The sequence below is a fragment of the Cannabis sativa genome, chromosome X (genome assembly GCF_029168945.1).
Source record: "Cannabis sativa cultivar Pink pepper isolate KNU-18-1 chromosome X, ASM2916894v1, whole genome shotgun sequence".
Taxonomy (NCBI): Eukaryota; Viridiplantae; Streptophyta; class Magnoliopsida; order Rosales; family Cannabaceae; genus Cannabis; species Cannabis sativa.
Genome location: NC_083610.1, coordinates 10,276,330 through 10,287,957, shown reverse-complemented (window position 1 = coordinate 10,287,957; position 11,628 = coordinate 10,276,330). Strand labels below are relative to the sequence as shown.

The 11,628-nt window shown below is 36.1% G+C and overlaps 1 protein-coding gene across 2 annotated transcripts; it reads left to right on the top strand.

Moving 5' to 3' along the window:
• Positions 1-472: 472 nt before the first annotated feature.
• Positions 473-11,063, top strand: LOC115704414 (peptidyl-tRNA hydrolase, chloroplastic). 2 transcript variants are annotated; one of them, XM_030631622.2, is made up of 8 exons: positions 473-917; positions 1,017-1,101; positions 1,457-1,524; positions 1,617-1,667; positions 1,796-1,869; positions 8,741-8,799; positions 8,874-8,950; positions 10,674-11,063. In XM_030631622.2, exons 1-8 carry the CDS (start codon positions 645-647, stop codon positions 10,785-10,787), a joined length of 801 nt encoding a protein of 266 aa, XP_030487482.2. In that variant the 5' UTR covers positions 473-644; the 3' UTR covers positions 10,788-11,063. The 2 variants fall into 2 exon arrangements, 1 of the variants encoding a protein (XP_030487482.2); XR_009684822.1 differs by having other exon boundaries at positions 475-917; positions 8,874-10,436.
• The last annotated feature ends 565 nt before the right edge of the window (positions 11,064-11,628 follow it).

The window sequence follows — 11,628 nt, the reverse complement described above, 5'->3', positions numbered from 1 at the left end:
GTGGCATAAAAAGATTTAGCAAATCTTTCCAAGTTATCTGATCCACGTGTCCCCTCTTGACTGGTCCACGTATTTTGGGCAAATTTTGGAGCAACAGTATACATGTTTAAAAAGAAAAAAAAATGACATTTTATGTAAAAATCCCAAAAGAAAATGTAGATGTAGTCCGTGTCGTCCTCAGAAATTACACTCTATACTCTTTTTGTATTGTCCTATTTTATTTTTATCCTCTTTTTTAAAGTCTATCATTTTTACCTCTTTTTTTAAACATTGAACCAATTTTACCCGTCACTTTAAAATACTCTCCATGTGACTATCTTATGTCAGGGTATTTTGGATACAATACATATAAAAAGAGGTATATTTCAATTAAATATAAAATTAGAGGTAAATTTGATCAATTGATTAATAGAAGTGGTATTTTTCAAATTACCCCTCAACTTCTCCTACAACTGTATAACCAACTTAGGCCCAACCTCAAAATAACCCCCCCACCCACTCATCTCGCACAACAATACCCCAATCCCAACCCCAACAAAACTTCCAAGACTGAACTTCCGGGGACTCGGCGGCGCCCACCTCGCTTGGCTCATTGTAGTGTACAATTCTCATTTGACAATTTCAAACGAAAAGTAAAATCAAATATGAGAGTTGTTGTCGGTAGTTGTATCTCGCTCTCCCCAATCGCCGCCCTTCGCAAGCCTGCTTACCGCCATAGCTTTCGACCTTCCAAAACCCTAGTTCCGTCTTCCCTTTCATCGGCTCCTCTTCCTCGTTCAACATTCTCCCGATTCTCGACCACCGCTTCTATTTTGGCACCGGAATCGATGTCTCCGGAGCCCAAACAGCCTCGGAAGCCGTGGCTCATCGTCGGTCTTGGAAACCCCGGCAAGAAGTACAACGGAACTCGCCATAATGTCCGTACGAACAATATCGACCAATTGCTTTCAGAGAATTTGGCAAGCCTTAGGTGTTTGTATAATTTATTTTTCTTAACTGGTTTTGTTGATTTGTAGGTTGGTTTTGAATTGGTAGATGCTGTTGCTGAAGCTGAAGGGATATGTGTTACCAGTGTTTCTTTCAAAGCCCTTCTTGGCAAAGGTTCCGAACCTTTTACTAGATATATATGTTTGACGTTGTTGATTTTTTCTTATAACCATAGCATATTATACCTGCGAATGACTTTGTTGGGGACCTTATTGACTGAAAACAGTTTTGTTTTCAGTGGGATCACTATGCATGAGTATGCCAATTTTATATATGTATATTGCGTGCTTTGCTTGTTTCTACTTGCAAAGTATCCACTGCACAATCTGACAAATTAGCTGAATGATGATGTTTGTGTGTATAGTTGTATTTCAATTGCCATTAGAGGATCAGTATACCCACATCACATATTTTATACTCCTTTTCAATTGGTCGATACTGAATTTCATAGGGTGGTTCTGCTATCCAGGTTATATTGAAGATGTTCCAGTTATGATTGCCAAACCGCAAACTTTCATGAATGCAAGCGGTGAGTCTGTAAGTTGCTACCTGAATTCTATTTGCACAAGTGGTCAATGTTGTTTTTCTTGTAATTTTTAATTTGGTGGTTTTTATTCCCGTTTATTAAGGTTGGAGCCATAGCCTCATATTACAAGATTCCACTGAAGCAAGTACTTGTGGTATGTAGTTTCTTTCTCTCTTCTTAACTTTACTATTATGTTTCTTAATTTCTTTGTGTTGAGATGTACTTTGTCCTATTAACTAGATGCTTTGTTCCACCACTTCAATTTTTGATTTTATTTTACAGATCTATGATGATCTAGATTTGCCTTTTGCCAAAATGAAATTGTTGCCAAAGGGTGGACATGGAGGGCACAATGGGTAATTTTCATGCTTCTTTTGTAATGATATTTTTTACCCCCTATGTATGCATTATTGTCTTAGAGCATGTCCAATGGAGTGCTAAATTTGTGATGTCTAGCTATACTTACAAAAAATGCTTCTCCAATGGCAAAAGTTGTTTCAAATTTAGTACATGCTAAAAGTTGAGTAAAATTTGGCCGAAGATATAATATTCTGCTAAATTTGGCACATCTTTAAATGTACATTTTTCATTTACAACATTGTCATTTAGCATTGACGGATGATTTTAATACACGTTTTTAATTACAATATTCACATTATTTTTAAGAAAATATTATTGCGGAAGAGAGAATTGATGAAATTCATATTCTGTATTGATTGGAATTAATTACAAAGACCAGGAAAAATAGTATATATACAGACCAAAGATATTGGTCAGTAAGCATAACAGACTTACCGACTTAACTGACACATAGTAACGAACTAAACTAACTGTGCAAGTGTGTGAAACACGTGATAGAAATATAGAGCAGAACCAGGATTAAAATAGGACTATGGAACTTAATACCCCCCCCCCCCCCTCAAGATGGACTGTACACATTATGGACAGACATTTTGCTAATATGAGACATCAAGATGGTGGAAGCAAGAGGTTTTGTAAATGCATCAGCAAGTTGTAAGTTGCTATTCACGGGACTGAGGCGAATTTTGGAATGATTAATTTTTTCTCTGATGAAGTGGCAGTCAAGCTCTATATGTTTAGTTCTTTCGTGGAATGTTGGATTGTTGGCGATGTGGATAGCGGATTGGTTGTCGCAGTAGATGAAAGCCGGTTGTGTTTGTGGTATTTGGAAATCCTGAAGAAGATATTGGAGCCATGTAATCTCACTACCTGTTGCTGCCAGAGCCCTATATTCTGCTTCAGCAGAACTGCGAGAAATGGTTGGTTGTTTCTTAGTTCTCCATGAAATGAGGCAATCTCCAAGGAAGATGCAGAAACCCGTAGTGGAGCGACGAGTTATGGGGCAAGAAGCCCAATCCGAATCATAAAAACCTCGGAACTGAAGGGATGATGAAGCTGAGTAAAGAAGACCTTGGCCTGGACTTCCTTTGAGATATCTCAGCAAGTGATGAACTGCTTGAAGGTGTGGAGTTCTAGGGGAAGACATGAATTGGCTGAGAACATTGACAGCAAAGGTTATATCGGGCCTTGATAAAGTGAGGTAGAGAAGTTTTCCCACGAGTTGACGATAATGCGATGGATCAGTAAGAGGCTCTCCTTGTTGATCATCAAGTTTGATACACGGATCCATGGGAGTTTTGGTGGGTTTGCTACCAATGTAGCCACTGTCTTCAAGAATCTGGAGAGTGTATTTGCGTTGTGATAAAACTAGTCCTTCGGAGGCACGAGCTATTTCAAACCCGAGAAAATATTTGAGAGTGCCGAGTGCTTTGAGGGAGAATTGGTTGTTGAGAGTGGTCTGTAATTGTTGCAGCAAAACCAAGTTGGGGCCGGTGATGATTATATCATCCACATAGACAAGGAGAGCAATGAAATTGTCTTGAGTACCTTTAGTGAATAAGGTATAATCGGCTTGTGATTGAGTGAAGCCGTCATTAAGTAATGCAGTAGAGAGAGTGCGATACCATTGGCGTGAGGACTGTTTAAGTCCATAAATGGACTTATTCAATTTGCATACAATGTCCTTGTCAGTAGCAAATTCAGGGGGTAAAGTCAAGCCTTTGGGAACTTGCATATAAACCTCCTCATGAAGATCGCCATTAAGAAAGGCGTTATTAACGTCGAGTTGCAAGGTATGCCATTTCTTTATAGTAGAGATGGCCAGCAGTAATTTAAAAGTGACCATCTTAGCAACAGGGGAAAATGTGTCAAAAAAATCGAGTCCTTCTTGTTGAGTGTAGCCTTGTGCAACGAGTCTTGCTTTGTGTCTCTCTATAGAACCATCACTGTTGAGTTTTATTTTATATACCCATCGACATCCAATAGCCTTTTTGTTGGCAGGTAACTTGACATAAGTCCATGTCTTGTTTTTGAGCAAAGCAATGAGCTCATTGTTCATAGCGTTGTTCCAAACTTTGTATTGAGATGCTTGATTGTAGGTAGCCGGTTCATATAAAGCTGTAACAAGGGAAATAAAGGCTTTGTGAGAATCAGATAATTTGTCATAAGATAAAAATTTTTGTAGATTATGGGGAGTAGAGGTTTTGTCTTGCAAAACCGAGTGACATTCATAATCACGAAGGTAAGAAGGAGGTCTTGAGACCCTGCTGGTGCGTCTGACAGTAGGTGGTGGTGCAACTGGAGAATTTGTGGAGGAAATGTCCTCATTGGTGTCTTCGTTGGGAGGAAATTCTGATTGTATGCTACTGTCTTGTATCGGGTATTGTTCCTGAGGAGTTGAGTTAGTACAAGCAGGATTGGAAGTAACAGTAGGAAAATCATTGACAAGAGTTTCAGAAACATGTGTAGATGGAAATACAATGTTAGAGAAAGGATCAATTATTTCTTTAGTGGTATTGAGTTGGTGAAAGGGGTATATATTTTCATGAAATGTCACATTTCTTGAAATAAAGAATTCCTTACTGTTAATATCATATAGTCGATACCCTTTGATCCCTTGTGGGTATCCCATAAAAACACAGGTTCGAGCTCTTGAATTGAATTTGCTTCTATGGGCAGTGAGAGTACTAGCAAAGGCTAGACATCCAAAGTTCCTTAGGTGCTCATAATGGGGCACTTCTTTGAATAGCAATTCATAGGGACATTTGTTGTTAAGGCGTGGTGTAGGTGTGCGGTTGATAAGATAAGCCGTTGTCATGATACAGTCACTCCAAAAATGGATGGGGAGTTTAGCCTGAAAATAAAGAGCTCGAGCAACATTTAAAAGATGTTGATGTTTTCTTTCAGCAATAGCATTTTGTTCAGGAGTTTCAACACAAGTAAAATCATGCATTATGCCAAATTTTGCAAAAAGATCTTTGAACACTAACTCAGGGGCATTATCTGATCTAAAACGTTTAAAAATGCATTTAAACTGTGTTCGAATATAGGATAAAAAATCAGTGACAATTTGGAAGGCATCGAACTTTTGTTTCATTAAAAAAATCCAAGTGAATCTAGTTTTGTCATCAACCAAGGTGAGAAAATATCTATGGTTGGAGTGAGACGGGATATGGTAAGGTCCCCAAGTATCACAATGAATTAAATCAAAACTAGATTTGGCAAGATCATTATGTTTGGGAAAAGGAAGTTTTCTTTGTTTTGCCATAGGACATACAAAACAGGGAGAATTCTTATGAACATTATCAATGTTACAATGAAGTTTATTGCAAAGTAAAGCTAAGCGTTTATGAGAGGGATGCCCCAACCGAGAATGCCAAATATCTGCTGTAACAGTAATGTTGCAGGCTGCATCATCAATGTCATCTAAGATATACAAACCATTCCTTTCTTTACCTCTGCCAATCACAGTCTTGGGGTGTCTTTCCTGAATACAAAAGCTGTTAGCATAGAATTTAACCTTAACAAAATTATTGCTGGTTAGTCTACTTACAGACATTATATTAAATTTGAAGCTAGGAACATATAGAACATCCTCAAGAATGAGATTTTGAGATATACGGACAGTGCCATTTTGCCTAATTAATAGGACTTCATTGTTTGGTAAAATAAGTCTTGTAGCAGTGGTATAACTGATACTTTGGAACAGATTAATGTTATTACATATGTGCCTGGTGGCACCAGAGTCTAAAATCCAAGAAGTATCAAAAAATTTAGAGGTAGAACAGGTCAGTATCATACCAGAAGTGTCTGTGGAAGTGCAAGGATCTGCTACAGACAAATTACCATGTTGGTTGGCAAGAAGATTGAGTAATTGTTGGTACTGTGTCGCGCTTAATTGTGGGAGGAGAGTGTGTGTATCTTCTGTCTTGGCACTAGTTTCTGCAGTAGTCTGAATTTGATTTGCAACAGCATCTTTAGGTTTGTTATTTTTATTGTATCCAGGTGGATACCCGTGGATCTTGTAACACCTTTCAATGGTGTGACCATGTATGTTACAGTGGGTGCAAAAGGGTCTTCCTTTCTTAGAACCTTGAGATTTCTGCCCTTGTTGATCCCCTTTGTTTGATTTGTCACCTTGGAAAGCAAAGGCGTGGCTGGTGTTGGGATCGTTTCCAGCAGTAGAGTTGCCTTTTTGATTTTCTTCTTGAGTCACGAGGTGAAAGACTCGGTTAACATCTGGGAGAGGATCCATTAAAAGAATACTCCCACGAACTTGAGAGAAATTATCAGACAAACCCATTAAAAACGACATGATATATTCCATGTGGTAATGTTCTTGGAGCTTCTTAACTCCACCACAAGTGCAGCCATTGCAAGAACAATTTGGTCTGTAATTTGACAATTCTTCCCAAATTGTTTTTAGTTTGGTAAAATACATACCAATGGTTAAGGTATCCTGTCTAAGATTCATCAATCCCTTCCTGAGATTGTAAATATGAGGTCCATTCCTCTGTTGGAATCGAGTTTTAAGATCATCCCATATGTTGGCTGCGGACTCATCATATAGGATACTTGAAGAGATTTCTTTTGAGACAGAATTCAATATCCAAGAAATAACAATGTTGTTATTTCTGATCCAAGCGTTGTATAGAAAAAAATCAGGAGAGGATGGTTTTGGGATGGAACCATCAAGAAATCCAATTTTATTCTTAACCGAAATAGAAAGTTGCATAGCTCTACTCCAAGATGCATAGTTTTCTTGTCCAGTGAGGAGTTGGGATACAAGAACGTTACCTGGATTGTCGCCATGGTGGAGAAAGTAAGGATTTGTTGGATCTTCGAGAGGATTCTTCGAATTAATGAATTGTAAGTCTTGGTTTCCATGTTCGATAGAAGCAGAAGGACTTTGAACAGTTCTTGTGGTCTGATCTTCACTTTCCATTGGAATCTCAGCTTGAACTTCGCTGGTCATAAAGGAAAGAACGAAAAAGGAGATGGAGAACGCAGAACAGAGTATCGGAGAAGAGGAACGGAAAACACAATACTGTGGCCGGAGAAGAAGACAGGATCAGGATCGGTCAGGGAAAGTAATTCTTTCCCGCTCTGATACCATATTGCGGAAGAGAGAATTGATGAAATTCATATTCTGTATTGATTGGAATTAATTACAAAGACCAGGAAAAATAGTATATATACAGAGCAAAGATATTGGTCAGTAAGCATAACAGACTTACCGACTTAACTGACACATAGTAACGAACTAAACTAACTGTGCAAGTGTGTGAAACACGTGATAGAAATATAGAGCAGAACCAGGATTAAAATAGGACTGTGAAACTTAATAAATATATTTAATTTATAAATTATCATTAATGATAATTACTTTTTATGTCAATTTGCAACTTAATTTGTTATTGTGCATTGGAGCACAATTGCGAAAATCATGCTAAATATAAAATTTACTTATTTTTTTGTGCCAAATTTATCACTTTTTTACCTTATGCATTAGAGATGGTCTTACACTGTACAAAATTCAAATTAGATCCTCTATTTCATATTTTTCCACCCTTTGTTAAATATCCCGTGATTAGGTTGTAGTTTGTTTGGTAATTTTCTTTTTTCCAACCCATGATATTTGGATTTTCCTCTTTTCCTCTTGTGTTGAGTTTATTTATGAGTTTTTTGTGGCTAAACCCTCCCAACTATCATTTCACTTGCACTCAATCCTCTAAACTCAAATTTTAACGGTAAAACATTCCAAACTACTGTACTGTTAAGAAATTCAAGGTGCATCTGGTTAACTACCACCATGAATTACTTATGTGTACACTATTGTACATGTGGCATGTTTATATTAGTACACCTAATATTATTATTATTTTAAAATTATATCAAAATTATATCAAAATTCATTTTAAAATTAAATAAAATTATAAAAATAAAAAAATATTATAAATTTTGAAATTTTTTTTTTTTATAATTTTTAAATAATAATGCAAGGTGTACCAATATAAACGTGTCACGTGTACTAGATGTACACATAAATAGTCCATGTTGGAATGATAGTTGAGAGAGTTTAGCTGCAAAAAAACTCTTTATTTATTTATTGGTTCTCTTGTCTATTTCCAACATAACATGATGTGGTTAAGCCTTTTGTCTTCCTCGACTAAAGTATTTTAATTATAAAATGAAATATGTGCCTTCTTTTAAATTGGAAATAGAAATGTCAAATGTGCATGCATTGGAGATAGTCTTACATTGTAAAAAATTAAAATTACATCCCCTATCTCATATTTTGCAACCCTTTGTTAAGTATGCAGTGATTAGATCGTAGTTTCTCTGGTAATTTTCCTTTTTCCACCCCATGCTATTTGGATTTTCCTCTTGTGTTGTGTTTATTTATTTATTGGTTCTCTTGTCTATTTCCAACATAACATGACCTGGTTAAGCCATTTGTTTTTCTCGTCTAAAGTAGTTTAATCATAAATTGAAATATGTGCCTGCTTTTTAAATTGGAATAGAAATGTTCTCCAAATTACTCTTTTATGTCCCAACACTTAAAATTTGACAAACCATCATTTGGCTAGGAAGATGTTATTTAAGTAAATATGTCAAAGTATGAGTGATTTGTCAAATTTTGAGTGGTGAGAGAGGGAGGAGACTTGTAAGAAAAGAGATTTTTATTCGTACTTTTTATTCTTGTTCTTTTTGATGTGTACAAAAATTTCTTCAAACAAGTATAAAGAAAGTTAAATACAAGGAATATACTTTTCCATTGATCTTAAACTCATAAGATGATATGCACATTTTAAACAAAAAGAGGAGGCCTAGGTTAGGTTTTTATGATTTGCTTTCTTGTTGTAGGATGAGGAGTATCATTGATCATTTTCAAGGGAGTCGCGACTTTCCTCGTTTGAGAATTGGTATGTATATATAGGCACCAAAGTGGCCCTTTGTATATTCTTTTCCCCCTAATAATATAATGAAACTTTTCTAGGTATTGGGCGACCTCCTGGGAAAATGGATGCAGTCAACTTTGTTCTTCGACCGTTCAATAAACAAGAACGTGAAGAGGTTTGTTAAGTCTAATTTTGGTTGGCATAATTGATAGGTACAAAGTCATGGCTGGAGAATTTTTTTATTGAAATTGGGTTACAAGTTCCAAGTGCTCGAGACCTTGGATATCTTTACCGAGAAACTTTTTTCTAACAAGATTACAATCATTTTCGTACTCCTACTCATCATCGATACCCCAAATATAAACAACTCTCCCCATTTACCACACCAAGTAGGCTTACACAAAACATTCATTAAGAATTACTTAGCTGACTAGGAAAACTAATAGAACACCAAAGTTGCTATGTCCTCAAACTCAGCAGTGACATCCTTCATAAATCTGCTATCGTTGGTGTCTCGTCTATCATCGTGTTGACTTGGTCTGGTTCTACTAAAACTCTCGAACCTTCACTTATAATAGTCTTCAGCATGGTTTTAAGAGAAACTAATGTCTTGCCAAGAGAAGGGTCTCTCCTTGCAGTGTCAACAGTCTCATTCCCAGCTGAAACTTCACTGTCTAAAGTTTTCAATTTGTATGTGCCATTCCGAGAGTGGCCAACCACTAAATTCCCAATATCAAGTTCGTACTTCCAAGGTTTAAAGGCCCTTGAAGTTGAGGTGCTCTTCCCTTGCAAATGCCCTCTCTCATCCCCAAGTCTCCTGACCCAATAATCACACCATAAGCACCAGTATTGGTCGCTGTTAATCCCATATTTTGGATCACTTCCTTTGATAAGAAATTATAGGTTGCGCCTGGGTCTATTAAAATGACCACTGGTTCATTTATCGTGCCTTTTATCATCTCTTGGGTGTTGTGAGGCCTGTTCCACTGCTTCACTGATTTCAGATACGTCCAGAATGGGATCTTGATTAATTTCTGGGTCTAATTCCTCATTCTCAGCCCCCTCAATATCAGGCACAATTACAACACTCAGCTCCGTATTCTTACTTATAGACTTGTCCTCTATGCCGTGTACGGCTCTGATACCAGATACCATTCCATAGGTACAGGTACAGGGTCGTGGCTGAAGAAATTCATTATTGATCCTAAGGAGAAATCGGGTTACAGTTTCGAAGTATTTGAGACCTTGGAAATCTCTACAGATTACAATTAGTTTAGTACTCTCTACTCTGATCGATAGCCCAGATATTGGGTTACACAAAAACATTCATTAAGACTAAGAAAAATAATAAACACGTGTGATGAGTTCTAATCGAGATGAACAGCTTTGTTAATTATTTATTTTTTGTCGATCCCTATTAGAATTCATCACACAATCCTTGTTTGAAATTTTTTAACAGGACGTATGTTTTTATATGTTTCTGAAAAAAAATTGGTATTTATCCAATAAATTTACAAAGAATTCATTTTTTATTCTTTGTCCAGCCAAAAAAAAAAGAGAGAAATAATGAACGCAGCTGTCAATCCCGATTGAATTCATCACACAATCCACGTGTTTGAAATCTTTTACAAAAGACATATGTCAGTAAAGCTTCTGAAAAAGTTGGTATTTTATTTTATCCAGTAATTTTACAAGGAATTTATTCAATCGTTAGTTTTACGATTTTTGAAAAATAATAGAACACTTTAAGTTGCCATGTCATCAATCTTCTTTAGGCGGAGACTCTCGTGTTAGATGCACAGGTGGCCTAGCAATAACATGAAATTTGTTACTGGATTTTAACAACCAAAGGTTTCTTTTATTTGTTTCTTCTAATGTCCGAATGAATTGTTTTGCAGTTAAATTTTACATTCCAAGATGGAATAGAAGCAATTCGGATCCTTCTTCTTCAGGGCTTCAATAAAAGTGCAACATTTGTTAATAGTGCCAAACCCTTGAAACAACTTGGTTGATTGGACATATGATAAAACTGTAAACCTTATATTCATGCTAAAGCCTAAATGATTAAATCCTACACAGATTCAATGATTTTTTGAGACCAGGTTTGACTGTTACTATGAAACTGGAGATCAATTTCAAAGGCCAATTCATTGAAGGAGCTGCAGCAAAAATTTTTGTCCAACTTTCTCTTTTATAGAATTATTAAAGGCAATTTGTAATGTAACATAAATTCTTTATTTTAAAGTGTATTTAATTGTTTTCAATACTAATATTTGGAGTCTCTACAATTCTTTTGTGCCCCCATAGTTTTTGCTTTCCTAGTAATATGAGGAACCTCATTTTTTTATTATTATTTTTTCTCACAATCCTGGGAGCACATGTGGAATGCTATTTTTTTTTTCAATTTTTTTAAAAAGGAGTGCTATTTGTTAAACCATCCGTAATGATAGATGCGAATTTGTAATCCATCAATGCAAATATAATAAGGATGGGTTACAAATTTAAATCTCGTCACATCGAAGCAAGCCTCTTGGGAAAATGATTAAAATCAAGTTATAACTTGATTACTATGGTAAAAATTCCCCATGATTAAAATGAGTCATCTTTCGATTCTTCAACATGTTTGCTTTGGTAGATTCTCTGTATCTTTTGGGTTTTAGGAAATGTTTGTTGAAGAGGGAGGTTTTTCCTTATAGAATAGAGCAAAGTTAATTCTATTTTGGTTAATAACTAATCACACACTAATTTCTTCCATTTTGGAAAAATACAAGTCTTTTTATCTTTCCATCTAGCGCTTCAAAATTGGTTGGATTTCTCTTCATTTTCTGCAGTGAGGTTTAGAATCAATGTAAA